This window comes from Lodderomyces elongisporus, chromosome 3 (genome assembly GCF_030384665.1).
Source record: "Lodderomyces elongisporus chromosome 3, complete sequence".
Lineage (NCBI taxonomy): Eukaryota > Fungi > Ascomycota > Pichiomycetes > Serinales > Debaryomycetaceae > Lodderomyces > Lodderomyces elongisporus.
This window is the reverse complement of record NC_083675.1, coordinates 134,923-150,084: the sequence shown is the minus strand read 5'-3', so window position 1 is coordinate 150,084 and position 15,162 is coordinate 134,923. Positions and strand designations below refer to the sequence as shown.

Sequence of the window (15,162 nt, the reverse complement as noted above, 5' to 3'; positions counted from 1 at the left end):
TTAAGAATTGTAATATACAAAGTTATATAGAGCTGTAAAATAAAAGTTGAAGTTTAGAAAAAAAAATAGAAAAATAAAAAGAAAAGCTAGAGCTAATCATTCTTATCTAACCCAATCTAATCCTTTGTCTTCTTTTTCTTCTTCTTAGGGCTCTCTTCTCCGTCATCTGACTTTCTCTTTTTCTCCTTCTTTTCTTTTTTGTCTTTCTTCTCTTTCTTTTCCTTCTTTTCCTTCTTCTCCTTCTTCTCCTTCTTGTCTTTCTTCTCCTTCGATGATTCCTCAACCTCAGCCTCGGCGTCTTCCATCACAGCATCTTCACCAACTAAATCGGATGCATTCAATGCCAAAGCAGCCTTAATAGCATCTGAGTTTTTCATTGGTTTTGATCCAGTGTCGTAGAATTTCAAACGGTCCTCAACTTGTTTCTTCAACACTTCACCAAATGCAGTGGTTGGCTCGTCACTGTAGTTATCTATCCTGGAAGCAATAGAACACTTGTTGGCCAAATACCTCGAGATTCTACCCTTATTCTTTGCACCAGCTTTGCCAATAAATGACGAATGGTAGATCAAACCGTATTTTGGTGTGTTACCCTTTGTCTTCAAAGCCCTGAACAAAGCTTTTTCAGCACCCAATATCTGCACAGTAGATGCGGCTTGTTTGGAAAGATTGGTTAATGAACCGGCATGTGAAATTAATCTAGCACCAACAACTTCTCCAATCAATGTCGACAAATTTGGTGCAACGGTGTGCATCTTGTCTGTGAGGTATTTGTACAATTGTTGTCTGTATTCAGTTAAGCTTACAACTCTTTGGGCAAAAGTGATAACGTTTTGCATATCTTGTTCACTAACATCTTGACCCATAGAGATCTTGGCATTGTCAATAACTCTTTGTGCAACACCAGAGTCATCATTGAGAATAGCTGCAACATCATGGAGATCTTCTTCTGTGAGGTTAGACTTGTCCTTGATGTATAATACTAATCTGGCAAATTGGTAGTTATCAGGCACAATCTTGGCCAACTCAGGAAAGTGCCAACCGTACCATTCCTTAACTCTCATTGAAAAAGTATTGATATCCTTGTCCAATTGGTCCAAAAGTGCAATGGCTTGAATAATATGGTTATCGTTTTTCTGCACGGAGAACTTAACCTTGGCTCTTGAAAAAGCGTGACCTAAACCCAATTGTGCTCTTTCCAAATCACCATCGTGCAAGTCCTTGAATAATTTAGGACCAAACACTCTGATACCTCTAAGGAAATCTTGTACTGTTTCATTAGACAAGACATCAACGTTGGGGAAAATTTCCTTGATGGAAGGACCCAAGTTCTTGTCCGAGACACCCAAACTGATCTTTTTGGTGGTTTTTGGTAAATTGTGTTGAAGAACTTCTTTCAAGTATTCGGATACTAAACCTTCAGAGATATCGTTGGCATTTTCCAAGGCTTGTGCTGCACCTTTGAATGGTGCAAAAGATACAAGCTCAATCATTTTGGAAAACTTGGCCAAGTCATTCGAAGCTTCTTGCACTTCTTTTGATTTCGAAGCAACAACATCTTGTTGTATAGTCACTTTAAAAATGGCATATCCTGCGGCCTCCTCAAAAAGAAGGTAGTCTAATCCAGCCATGATTCAAAAAAAAAAGGGGGTTGAAGTGTGAATAAGAATAAGTATAGATGTGGGTGTGGGTGTGAGAAAGGTGGTGAAGAATTGTATTTAGGTAGGAATTTGCAGTATTTCAAAAATCCACTCTATACTCTAGCTTCTTTTTTGGAAGTTTTTTTTTTCCTTTTTTGCCCATCTTCGTGAAGGAGAAGAGCTAGCCAAATTTGAAATTTTCAAGAAAGGAGAAGAGAAGGAAAAAAAAAAAAAAAAGAGCGATGAGAGAGAAAAAGGTCACGTGGTGTTGAGCATCAATTGGTAGCATAGTTTATATTTCCCAAATCTATTTTACACTTGAGTATACTTTACGTTTTCATTGTTTGATGTTGTTTCCGAAGTGAATATAAAAAAAATACAGACTTCAGGAAGAAACAAGCAATAAAGAGATTGGTTAAAAGGAAAATCATATTTAACATTGGCTGAAGAATTTATTCTATATTATAATTTAACTCGAGGTTTGCATTTTTCTTTTTAACCTTTTTCAGGCAAAGTTCAAGTCCCAACCTAGTTCATTCAACATCTCGTGCCAGTCAAGAACATCGTTCCCTCTCTCATTTTCTTTCCAAATACGTTCCATCACGTCCTTCACTCTGTGAACATTGTACATACCATAGTTTTGAATAAAGCTATTCACTCTTTGCAACATTAATTGGCGATCGTGTTTGGAAACACAATGTATTCCAGAGATGAATACTGGAAACACTAATGATGCTTGGACTGAAGTGCCAATCAAAATATCTAAACACTTGATAAGATCGTTATTAATCAATTGCGACTCGATTTGTGATGGATTGCACCTCAACACAGATTCTCTCAAAAAAAGCTTTGCACTTGATTGGAAAGCAACAAACAATGTTAGTTGAAGTTCTAAATCACGATCGGATAAATTGTTCAAGTCGCTACGGTCGGGTTTGGCGTTCTCTATCTCAGTTTCGATTTCTTTAGCTTTTGCCACCACATCTGCCAAAAGCCTTGCTGCTTTTCCGTGATCGCTTGTCTCCGAGCCAAACTCACTGCTGAGCTCTTCGTCCATTGGTGAGTATCTCTCTATACTGTCGTGTATCCCTCTTTCGTAATATTGCTTTAATTGTTTCCTGCTCGTGGATAATAGTGTATTTATTTCACCAATCAACCTAAATAATCTCTTGGCAACACCAGTTAGTGGATGCAACTGACCACTAAGAAACCCTTGCTTATCATCGAATATCTGGTCATAAATCAATGGAGAGTAATAAGTGCCTCTATCACACGTCGGACTTGCCAATAAATCATGATATGCAAAATTTGTAATTAACCAGTGTTCTTCTTTCGTCAGGTTAAAATTTGCAATACCGCCATTGGACTCGAGCAATTTCCAGCCCCAATTTAAGTAGACCGACCATCGTTTAACGTCTCCGTTACAAATCTCGGCGCCAATTAATGTCAATATCAAGGCAAATTTGTTGATAACGGTTTGACGATCCTCGTATCCTATGCCGCTTCCTATGCCTTTACGAAAATGCAGAACGGCTTTTTTAACAAATTTTTCGGCTTCGTCTTGCCAGTCTCCTCCGAGCTGATATGCAGCCCAGGCCAAGACAGCGTATAATACACCTTGGTCTTTTTGTGCCAATGGTAAGATGACGTGTTGGAATGAGTTTGATTCATCGGGGGAAATCGATATCTTGTTGGCCACCACATCAACGTAATAGTTGTACAAGTATTTATAAGTTGGGTCTGTTAATTCAGGTATATGCAATGGCGGTGGCTGTGGATCAGGTGTGAAATGAGAAGTTAAAGTCGATATAAGGTCTGCGTATGAATTGGAAAACCTTAGGGTATTAAAATTGTTGTGAAAGTTATCGTTATCGTGATCGTTATTATAATTATGACCATGGCCATGAGTATGCGTGAGCTCATGATGACTGTTACCTGATTCATTAGGGTTCATCATTAGCGATAGTACTGGCGATTGCATAAATCGTTTGAGCTCATCATCTTCTTGAGGCTGGTTGGCTTTGTTACGTTGGTTGCTAGTGTTCTTATGATGATGATCTGACTCAGAGTGACCACTCTTTGACCGTGACTGGGTCATGTCTCGTAACAAATTGAGGAATGATGATGGTGAGGATAGTTCATCATGGAGCATAAATGGGCTTAATGGATCCTGTTGAAGTTTTGATGTCAACGCTTTTGAATCTGGATGTGGGTTTTGTAAGGTTTGTTTATCCAAAGAATTGGTTTCCGGTACAATTGCTTCAACCGTATTTGGCTCCGCTTGCTCATCTATTGGATTCATCAAGCTTTGTATCGTCGGCGAGTTGAGTCCTGCCAAATGATAAGCCGTGGGCGAGTTTGTCGACCGTAAATCAGAAGTAGGTGTTGATACTTTGAATGGCCCCTGAACGAATGGCGACGGTGATGTCGACGTTGATGCTGTTGTGTGTGTTGGCTGCATTGTTGGAGGAGGAGGAGGAGGTAATGGTGGCGGAGAATGGGCAAGGCTCGGAGAAGAAGACGAGTTCGTTGATGATGGAGGTCGGTGTATTTCTTTATTAAGCAAGTCTGTAACAACCTGCTTATCTATTCGACTCGGTAAACTAGCATTGGTTTTCACTTTCCCCTTCCGTTTGCGTACTTTTTGCGTACTCTCCTCCATCTGCACTTTTTCCCTTAAAACCCTTATTTCCTCTTGGGTCATTGTATCACGGTCAACGTAATAACATTTTTTATTTAGCCGTGAGCAAGCTGAACATACCGGCATTATTTCATCGCACTTCTTTTTCCGTACTTTGCATGTGAGACACCCATATCGCGACCTGCCGTTTTCTTTGAACTTGTAGAGGTCATTTGGGGTGTTTATTGTTTTCATCGAGCCCGGAGGTATGCTGTTTGTTTGCGGGACTTGGTACGAAACAGGTGAAGTAGTGGTATTCCCTGCTGATGTTGTAGCAGTTGGTTTCAGAATCTTGAATTTTGCTTCGTTGGCGATAGCGTAATCTCGGCTTGTTTTTGTTGGAGCAAAAGTCTTTGATGGTGCTGATACGAGTTTTGATGTGGAGGAACCAGAATTGCCGGAATTGCCACAATTGCCAGAATTGCCAGAATTGCTAGAGTTATCAACCTCCTTCTGTCGGCTGCTCTCAGATCTTGATTTGAATGTCACTAGCATGGAAGAGTTTTTTTTTATCTGGTTGTAGAGTTTCCAATTCCTTTCTGTTCTACTCGACTTGTATATGGGTCAAAAGTGTACACTTTTTTTTACACATGTGTATAATCATATATGGGTATTAATTCCTTTATACGACAGATTTATCTATATTGATGCAAGATATTGACTCTTATTTTCCTCCCCGCGCTTAACCCTCTTTGTATCCGCACATCTACATATTTTTTTTTTCCTTTTCTTTTTTTTTGGGTTGTTGTTTTTGTTGTTGTGTTTGGTTTTGTTCTCCGATCTTTACCGCATAGATTTTTGTGGCCACATGTTACACAATAAACAATAGCTATGTTGTTGTTTTTTTGTTTCTTTATTCCTGATTATACTAGTTTGTTCAAACTCTGGGTATAATTGAGAGTTGGGGAAGGGAAGAAGTGGATACATTGACGAGCCAATTGAATCTAGAGGAAAAGAATGGAGGAGAGGAAGAAAAGGTGGTGTAAATAATCGAGAATAGAAGTTGCTTTTTTTTGTAGTCACCGAAACTGAATTTTTGCACTTTTCCTTCGTTCGAAAAGACCCAAAATTTTGGAGTGAAACTTGAACCAAAAAAAATAGATAAATTGAAAAAGTGTAGACTCTTTTTTTTTCGTTCTCAACTCAAAGTATAAACTCAGATTTTTATCATGTATTACAAATTGAAACTAACAAAAAAGAATTCTTAATGACTTTATAACATTTTCTAGCATTCTCTAACTTTTGTTGAAGTTTTTACTTTTGGCCTTTTATAAACATAGTCCAGGTATGTGAGAGTACTTCAACTCCGAGTATCGCAGCTCACGTGACAAGTAATATAATATATTGTATTACATAGCCAAAATTAGAAAAGCTTACGTAAGTGCTTACTACTTCGATAGAAATTTCTAGATTCTGCATACAGCGATGTCTTCTTTACACATACACACACATTCGATTCTTCTCCTCTCTCTCACACACACCTCTCTCACTGACAAATGTCGCGTCACAAGTATCGTGTGCGACAGTGGCAAGAAGTGGGATACACGTCGAGGAACAATAGTAGTTCAATCTTTACACATCAGCACGCCAAAAGAAATAAAAAAAAAGAAGAAAGAATAAAAAAATAAAGAAGGAAAACAAAGTAAATACTCTTATAAACGAAATGAACAGAATGTATCTGAGACATTATTATGTGTCGCCACCTCATTACTTGTAGCTTTAGTAAATGTGATGGTAGTAATATTAGTAAGAACATTAATAAACGAAAACCAAATGATGTTGAACAGATTAGTAAGTGATATGTCAAGTGCCACTCACATGGTAGCACCGGCTGTATCATAGTCACACACTCACACAGTTTCTCACACTCTCACTCACAAACTCTCTTCCGCACTCAAATTTTTTAACATTCAACGATTTTTTTGAAATTGCGATACAACACACCATTACAATTCATTTTCATCTTTTTCACTAGAGTTTTTATCTCCAACACATATATATCACATATAAACACACACACACATAATGTCCTTAAAACGTATCAATAAAGAGTTATCAGACTTAGGAAGGTATGTTTACACCATCTAATACCCTTCTTTGAACACCACAAGGAGAGATTATGGATCAAGTCAGGGAAGTGTAATTTTTAATCGTTCAGGCAACCAGCGGGCGGGAAAACACTTGTGTTTTTGAGATTTACAAACGAAATTTTTTTTATAATTTTATTATACTTGTTTCTTTGCATTTTGCTTTCAACAAGTTATACGATGTTGTGGGAAAAACAGGCAAATCTCAATAACACTATAATATTTGAAATGGTGGATCGAGCCAAGATTACGAGTTTTTTTTTTCTTTTAATTTCTGGTTGTAAATTTCCTTATCGCAGTTGCTTGATTATTTGCATTTCCGTTTTACTTTTACATTTACTTTTTCCATTCCTTTATGTCGTCAGCAATTTTGTTTAAGAACATAACAAGCTAAATGATGGACTATTTTATTCTTTCCTTTTATTTTCAAATGTGACAAGCTATTGAACTATATACTAACAGCTTTTTTCTTTTTCTTTATAGAGACCCCCCTTCATCATGCTCAGCAGGTCCAGTAGGTGACGATTTATACCACTGGCAAGCTTCTATAATGGGTCCACCAGACTCACCATATGCTGGTGGTGTGTTCTTCTTGAGCATCCACTTTCCAACAGATTACCCATTCAAACCTCCAAAGATTGCTTTCACAACAAAGATCTACCACCCAAATATCAACAGTAACGGTAACATCTGTTTAGATATCTTGAAGGACCAATGGTCACCAGCTTTAACTATATCGAAGGTCTTGTTGTCGATTTGTTCCTTATTGACTGATGCCAACCCTGATGATCCATTAGTGCCAGAAATTGCACATATTTACAAACAAGATAGAAAGAAATATGAGGCTACTGCTAAAGAATGGACTAAGAAATATGCTGTATAGAGAAAGAGTGAGATTGAGAGATGTTGTAAAGCAATAAAGAAATGGAAAAAAATTAAAAAAATAAAGAGAGAGAGAGAGAGAAGGACTTAGAGAGAAAGAAATGAGAGCGGTAAACAATTTGCTATTAGCAATTTGAGTTCTCTTTTTCTTTAATCAGTAATATCCCTTTTTCTTGATTTTATTTTTTCTTTTTCTTTTTCTTTTTCTTTTCTTTTGCTTTACATATCTTTCATACGGTATAGGCATCTAAGTACATAATTTTCGATAGAATTTGTGCCCATTTGTTGTAGGTTCTTTATTGCTCTATAAGTAGGCAAGGTGTGGTGTGGGTTGTAACCAGCTCATTACTCAAACTGCTCACCATTTGAGGGTTCTAAAATTCGAATATTTGTTAAAAAGTATTTTTTTTTTTGAGTTTTGCATATTTCTTATCTATCTTACAGTTACATCTTTGCAAATTAATCAATGGAAAAGACGAATGAAATTAAAATCTGGACGTGTTTGCGTGCTGAATCGAGTCGAGTCCGGTTGCGTCCTGTCGAATTTTATTGAGTCGAGTATGCTCGAACCTAGTCTCGTTTTGTGAGAAGCGAGCGGTGAGAGAGTGAAAAAAAGCCCTCTGACGAGCGGCTCTTAACGGTCGGTTGAAGTTATTTGTGGATTTTTTCTGGTTTATACCACTTTAGTTTTCATTTGAAAACAAAACAAAGCTGGTTCACAATTACTAGAAAAACACACTATTGGTAGAGGTGTTTACTTTTAAACCAAAGGCTATACAGTCTCTTACTAATTAATTGTAATTGAAAACAGAATTATTTTTTGTCGGTTTTATATTCTTTAACCCCACGAGAACTCATGTCAAACCGAGTTTCGATTTTGCAACACTTTTTTCTTTTCCTGCTTTCTCACTTTCTATATATACTTTTTTTTAGTTTTTTTTTTACATTTCTCAGTCTCTCGTTTCCAAAAAACTTACTTATCCAGACCGTGTTGAGATTGACCAACAAACTATCTAAACTTACTACTCATCATAACACCAGAAATCAATCACTAAAGTACATTCTTTATACTGGTTATTTCCTGAAAGCGTATTTGCGAGTCACAACGTGTATTGGTTTTTTTTTTTCTTCTCCACGAGGCAAGTAGCGATATCATCAACTTCTCGTCAATTGTTTATTATATTTATTTGACTTTATCACACACACATATATATATAAGTAAATATATATATATATATATATATATTTATATTTACATCTGTCTATCATAAAATTAATCATTTGCATACCACCATCATCAAGGCTAGCAACAGCATTACGAATTGAATGCAACTTGAATAACATAGACAAAAACCACTAAAGCAAACGGAATCAAAATGGAGAAGCTAAATCCATTTCAAGAAAACAATCCTCGGAGTTTACTCGAGCTCGCAAAAAAGTTAAATGAAAGAAGGTTCTTTGAGACTTTTCTTAATGACGCACAGTTTAAAATCGTTGATTACATTCTTTCTTTAGATCAAGTGGAAGTATGGAGTCAATTTCTCGAAGGAAACTGTTATGTTCAGTACAAATATCTGGATAAGATCGAGAAACCCGTCTTGAATGCCATTCTAGAAGATGGGGTAGATGATGACGAGGAAGAGGAGGAGGAAGAAGAAGCAGCAGCAGGAGGAAAAGAAGAGAGGGTAAATAAAGGAGCTGGAATGGGAGGCAAACATAGAAAACAAGATAGTGTAGCTGATGCTAAATCTAATACAAAGATTAAACAGGAGAATGGAAATAAGAGAACAGGAACTGTTAAAACCTATGAAGCACAGCGAGCAGAGGAGAATGTTGAATTGTCATTTGATGAAGGTATTAAAATGAGCAAGAAATTGGCGCTACATATTCGATATTTACTTTGGGAGAAAGCTATTGATTTTTATTATGATACTCAAGAGTTGAATCAAAATGAGACAGGTGTTGGCATGTCCATTAAAGAAGTAAGTGACGATTACGAGCTTATGGATTCTATGCAATATGAAACCGCAGAGCACAAAAACGAGCCTCCAAAGGTTGATGCAACAAAAAACGTGCGAGAGGTTGAAGATGATTATGATGATTATGACGACGAGGATGACGAGGATGAGAAAGAAGAGGTAGATAAGAACAAAAAGGATAATGGTGATGGTAATAAGGGTCTGGATGAGGAAAACCATTCTAATTTTACTCAAAGTTCTCAGGATAATGAACTTGAGTATAATGAAAAGAAGCAACTTGTACTAAAAGTACCGGTACTGATATTCGAGAATGCCACAAATGCAGGGCAGACGGATAAAGGAACATTCCTGCCGCAGCTGCCGTCCTATTCTTCTTCTGCTACTGCGGCTGCTGCTGCTACTTCATCATCATCTTCCTCGTCTTCGGCAACGACTACTGCTATGCATACCGAAGACAAAAAAGCTGACCAGGACAATCTCATAAAGGAATTCAACAAAGTATACCATAATTTTGAGTACGATAGAGAGACGCTTTTCAAAAGACGAAAATTGGAGCAATCGGATCTTCGGCTCGAAAAGAAAGATGAGAAGAATGGCAAATCCGCAACCCATGCAATGAATATAGCCCTAGGTCTTACATCAACATCGCTTCAGCATTTGCTCTCTACTATTCATTCCAAACGAAATAAAGTTGCTTTGAATGATCATGAGCTTCGAAATTTGTTTATGGATGTTCGCAAGAATCGAGGGAAATGGGCCAATGATGATAGGGTGGGTCAAGAAGAGTTGTATGAAGCATGTGAGAAAGTTGTCACCGAACTCAGAAACTATACTGAGCACTCGACTTTTTTTCTTAATAAGGTATCGAAACGTGAAGCACCCAATTATGGTTTAATAATTAAGAAACCAATGGACTTGAACACTGTTATGAAGAAATTGAAAAACTTGCTGTACAACTCTAAAAAAGAGTTTGTTGACGATCTAATGTTGATATGGTCCAACTGTTTAACTTATAATGCTGACCCGAAACACTTTATACGAGCGCATGCTATAGCGATGCAGAAAAAGACCCAGAAGTTGGCACCAACTATACCCGATATTACTATCAAGACTCGCGCCGAGTTGGAAAAGGAGGAAGAAGCTGAGGCCGAAGCCGAGAAAAAAGGAGGCACAACAGGGAGTGTGGAGCGGGCCACCGAAAAGGACAATGAAAATGCGAGTGGGTCATCTTCTGGGAAGCACACATCGAAAAAGGGCAGGAAAAGAACGCGACAGGATGAGGTGAAGACCGAAGAAGTAAAGAATCAAGACCCTAATGGAACCAGGGGTAGCACTCCAAATATTGGAAATGGTACACCAGTGGAGGAAAAACCTAATGGAGTGCATGAAGCAGAGGAGGAAGACGAAGAGGAAGATGAAAACATGGCATCATCGTCAGGTGCTATGGCAGGCGCAGTTGGTGCGGAAAATGAAGAAGACGAGTTTGATCCAGAACTTCAAGCTTGGAAAACTTTAACATCCAAATCAAGAGCAAACTATTGTGAGCAGCGATCCAAATTATTTGATGAAAGAGGATATCTTCGCTCTGAGGCTCCAGCGATTATCCGAAAATCTGATGAGATGGCGCATTTCAATGAATACTTGTCAAACGAAGAAGTCATTTCAAAAGCAAAAAGTTTGCTAGAAAACGATGAGCCATACATGATGGAGTACGATGTTAGTGGAGGTGTTCCAGGGTTCGCTTATAGTGGTGTCACCGAAGAACAAGAGGAGGCTTCTGAGAACAAACTAGTAGATATTTATTTGCAACAAACAGGTGGTGACGCATCCAAAATCAAGTCTGATTTCACATTACTGCAAGACTCTGGGTTGAACAAACTATATGTTGAAAACATAACTGAGATACAGGAGATTCGTAAAATATGTTTCAAGATTTCTTTAATCCGACAAATGCAAACACAACAGTTTGTTCACCACACACAAATGAAACAACCTGAAATAGAACATATCAAAGAAGTGGATACGGATGCTGCTTCGAAATTGCCAAATCACGACCCATACACTCATGAAATCCAATATTGCGTACTCCGTCGAAATGTCGCCAAGATTGCAATGCAAACAGGGTTTGAAACTGCAGCGCCGTCTGCAATCAATACCTTGGCTCAAATTGCCGAAAAGTACATTGGAAACATTGCCAAATCATTGAAACTTCACACTGAAACCAATTCGAGAAACCGACTTAATGACCCTCAAGAGGTTTTGTTATTGTCTCTTTTGGAGAATGGAGTTGACAAGCCAGATGACTTGTACACGTTTATTCAGGAAAGAGTTATGAAACAACAGGATAAGTTAAAGGATTTGCGAGTTAAACTATCAAACTTTCTCAAGGATTTGTTACGACCCGGCTTGGAAAATTTCAATGAGAAAAGTTTTGCCGATAATAGTGAGCAGTTTATGACTGGTGATTTCTCAAATGATCTTGGTGATGATTTCTTTGGTTTTAAAGAGTTGGGTTTGGACAAGGAGTATAACATGTTGACGTCGTCGATACCTATACACCTCCTTCATTCACGTTTGCACAATCAATTCAGCTCCACAGGTGGAGCTAATAAACGTCACAAATTTGAAGACTTGCAAGAATACGAACCAGAAAAACTTCACGCCAGTGATGTGGAAAAACAAATTGGATTATTGAAACCATTCTATTCCAAACTTAATGAACGATCCAAACAGCAGCATATCAAGTTGCAGAAGAAAAAAGGCGAGAGTCTTGACTTACCAGACGACAATTTGTTTGTTTTGATTGAAGATGAAGAGTTGCCTCAAAAGCAAAGAAACATACGTCCTAAATTACCACCAACTGGTAAGATTACGGCTATTAAGAAAAAAATCATTGCAAACTCCTTTTTCTTAAAAGAGGAAGACGAGTTGCCGAAACTTGAACCTATTCCCGTGGCTGGTAAACAGGCAGTACCGAAAACGAGTGATGCTGAAAAGTCCAATCAAAAAGAGGATAAAGTAAATGATTCATCTAAGGAATCTAATGATGAAGGGGCCAAAAAGACAGACTCAGAAGAGAAGAGCAAAGAAAATAAAGACATTGCAATGAATGGTACAGCAGATGAGAAGAGTCTAAGTATCGAAAAAGATGCAAAAATTATAGACTCTGAACAAGTCAAAGGATCGAAAGATGAAACCAAAGATGAAGGCAAAGATAAGGAACCATCAATAGATGGAGGTAAGGAGGATGGGTCATCAAAAGTTGAAGGCAAAGATAAGGAACCATCAAAAGATGGAGGTAAGGAGGATGGGTCATCAAAAGATGAAGGTAAAGCTGAAGAGTCATCAAAAGATGAAGGTAAAGCTGAAGAGTCATCAAAAGATGAAGGTAAAGCTGAAGAGACATTAAATAATGAAGCAAAAAAAGAGATTGTGGATGAAGATGCAGGTAAACATCCAACAAGTGGACACAAGAAAGACGTTAGCGACGAAAACACAGTAAATGTTGAGAATGTTGAGAATGTTGAGAATGATGACGTTGATGTCGAGATGAAGGATACGGAGGACAAGAAGGACACAGCTAGTGTCCCGCCCGAGGCGCCGAATAAAGCGTTGGACACGGCAGACCTTGACAGCAATCGTGATATTGCTCATGAAGACTGATTGATTGAATTGCTAAGAACAACATATATATATATGTCATATATATATATATATGTATATATATGATATAAACAACAATTTAGAGTTTTAGATTATGTAGTACTACTATTTTATTAATATTTTTATTTTTATCATTCTCAATCTCTTAATCATATTTGGTTTTACATAAATGAGTAGATTTCACAATTCTTGCCTATAAAGGTTGTGATATATTGGCTACGTTGTTACATTATGCAGCAAATTTATTTTTAAACAACTAGACACAGTCTATTGCCAGAGCATACTTGAGCTCATAATATTCTATTACGGTCTAAGTAGGTGTTATTGTTATTAGAATCACTATTATAAATATTATAATTATTATTGACAATAATCATAATGATGATATTGATAACGATGCAAATAGGTTTTCACGTAGCAACGTTGGATACGACGCATCGTCTATTTGAATGTTGCATATTTTCTAAATGACTATAGTTCCACATCCTCTGGAAACCACCCATACTCTTTCAAATCTATCAAGTGAGCATCCGACACAGCAATACTTTCGCCTCGTAGTAAATCAGCTTGCCGATACTGTCCATTTGAATTTTCACGAGGCGAAATCTTTCCTGAGCTCAGTACCACTCTCCACCAGGGTAAACTCTCCAAGTCTAGGTATTCTTCATCCTGCGGTTCATAGCCTTGATTCAAGTCTTGAAAGATCATGGCACAATGCTTGAGTGACGACCCTACCTGTCTAGAATTTGCTGGCTTATCGAGTAAATAAGCTAAATGGCCTTGACTTATGTGTTAGTGAAACTGCAATGAGCATTGAATTCGCGGAAAGAAGCTAATAATATGAAGGGTGGAAGGGAGAATTAGTAAGAAGGAAAGATAGTTGTAATCGTTTCGTTTACATGCCATATGTTGTCACCTTTCCTTGAGGGATTTGATAAACAATAGTGTAAACTCCAAAATGGAAAGCCCTACTTTCATCGGTGAGTTTGGGCATTACCGAGAAGTCCGGATCTGAGTCAAAGTTAAATCACAACGTTGAAAAGATAACCAAGATCAAAGATCAAAGGACATTAGTATAGCAGGTTGGTTTCGGAACTTTCTCAAAATGTAAGCGCAATTTCATAGGGAGGATTGACTACGAATGTACTCTAATTTTTATTTTATTTCATTTTTTTCAGTAATTTTCTTTTTTTCTGTTTTGTTTTGAGTGAGTTTAGTGAGGTGCGTTATTGATAAAGATAATTTACAAGATTCCATAGTCTATACATTTTTTTTACAACGTCTTGATAAAAACTCTACTACGATGATAAATACTTAATAGCCGTACTTTATGCTGATTAAAAAAGTGGTTCTTCCTCCCCATACCCCCTCCATTTTGTTTTTTTTTTGGCTTTTTTTATTGCAAGTTCTCAATAATGAATACCTTCAATCACAATTTATAGTGCTTTAATAATTTTTCCTTTTCTTCTTTGACTCGACACTAACCGAAGCAGTAGTCCGACAACTCGTTAGCAACACTAATCGATCATCCGAGTCATTAGTGTTGCATCTCAAACTTTATATACCTCAACTGTCCTCATGTGGCATAATAATCAATGCTCGTGAATATACCAAATTTGAAAGGAAGAACACATACAGAACAATAAGACTCTTTGGCTAGTAGTATTACCTCAATTCGGCTATTTTTTTCAATGCAACTTCGACTCGTTGATTCAGTTCCTTATAATTATTATCCAACTTTTCTTTTAAATCGGCCAAGTCCTTTTCAATGTCCTTGGCGATGTCAAGGACCGTTGGTTTCTTTTCTGCAACTACTGGTTCATTTGCCTCAGACTGATTCAAGTGTGGTGTAGAAAGACCAGCTGTTGGCTCAGGTGGCGGTGTGAGTGAGTTAGAAGTGGTGGACATTGCAAACACAATAAATATAATGGAAACTTAAAACTCAAAAAGAGTTTGTTGGGGTTTTTCTTCCAGCAGGTGTATGTTTTTTTTTTAAATTGATTTGTCTCAAAAATTGAATTTGAGATCTCGATTTGAATCTTTTATGAGGCATGTTGAGTAATTAGCGCTTTTGCTCCTTTCTTTTGTTCTTTTTTTGTTAGTCTCTCTCTTTCTCACTTTCTCTCCTTCTACCACTCCTAAAACACACTCTCGTTCTCTCTTTCGCAAACCCGCATAGCCAGACTTGAATTGTGGGAACTCCGATATTAAAAACAATATACATACATACA

General features: G+C 37.4%; 5 protein-coding genes across 5 annotated transcripts; 2 read left to right on the top strand and 3 right to left on the bottom strand. All coding sequences in view use genetic code 12, as the record gives it.

Moving 5' to 3' along the window:
- Positions 1-116: 116 nt before the first annotated feature.
- NOP56 (snoRNP complex protein nop56) lies at positions 117-1,631 on the bottom strand (the record flags this gene model as incomplete). Its single annotated transcript, XM_001523398.1, has 1 exon — positions 117-1,631. The coding sequence occupies one exon, from the start codon at positions 1,629-1,631 to the stop codon at positions 117-119; it is 1,515 nt and encodes a 504-aa protein (XP_001523448.1).
- Positions 1,632-2,145: 514 nt separating this feature from the next.
- Positions 2,146-4,815, bottom strand: PVL30_002389 (uncharacterized protein; the record flags this gene model as incomplete). The annotated part of the gene is made up of 1 exon (XM_001523397.1): positions 2,146-4,815. One exon carries the CDS (start codon positions 4,813-4,815, stop codon positions 2,146-2,148), a length of 2,670 nt encoding a protein of 889 aa, XP_001523447.2.
- A 1,530-nt stretch (positions 4,816-6,345) lies between these two features.
- Positions 6,346-7,290, top strand: UBC4 (Ubiquitin-conjugating enzyme E2 4; the record flags this gene model as incomplete). Its single annotated transcript, XM_001523396.2, has 2 exons — positions 6,346-6,389; positions 6,891-7,290. 2 exons carry the CDS (start codon positions 6,346-6,348, stop codon positions 7,288-7,290), a joined length of 444 nt encoding a protein of 147 aa, XP_001523446.2.
- A 1,375-nt stretch (positions 7,291-8,665) lies between these two features.
- On the top strand, positions 8,666-12,931 carry SPT7 (Transcriptional activator spt7; the record flags this gene model as incomplete). Its single annotated transcript, XM_001523395.1, has 1 exon — positions 8,666-12,931. The coding sequence occupies one exon, from the start codon at positions 8,666-8,668 to the stop codon at positions 12,929-12,931; it is 4,266 nt and encodes a 1,421-aa protein (XP_001523445.2).
- A 471-nt stretch (positions 12,932-13,402) lies between these two features.
- atl1 (Alkyltransferase-like protein 1) lies at positions 13,403-14,839 on the bottom strand (the record flags this gene model as incomplete). The annotated part of the gene is made up of 3 exons (XM_061119365.1): positions 13,403-13,710; positions 14,417-14,448; positions 14,601-14,839. The coding sequence occupies 3 exons, from the start codon at positions 14,837-14,839 to the stop codon at positions 13,403-13,405; spliced, it is 579 nt and encodes a 192-aa protein (XP_060975348.1).
- Positions 14,840-15,162: the final 323 nt, after the last annotated feature.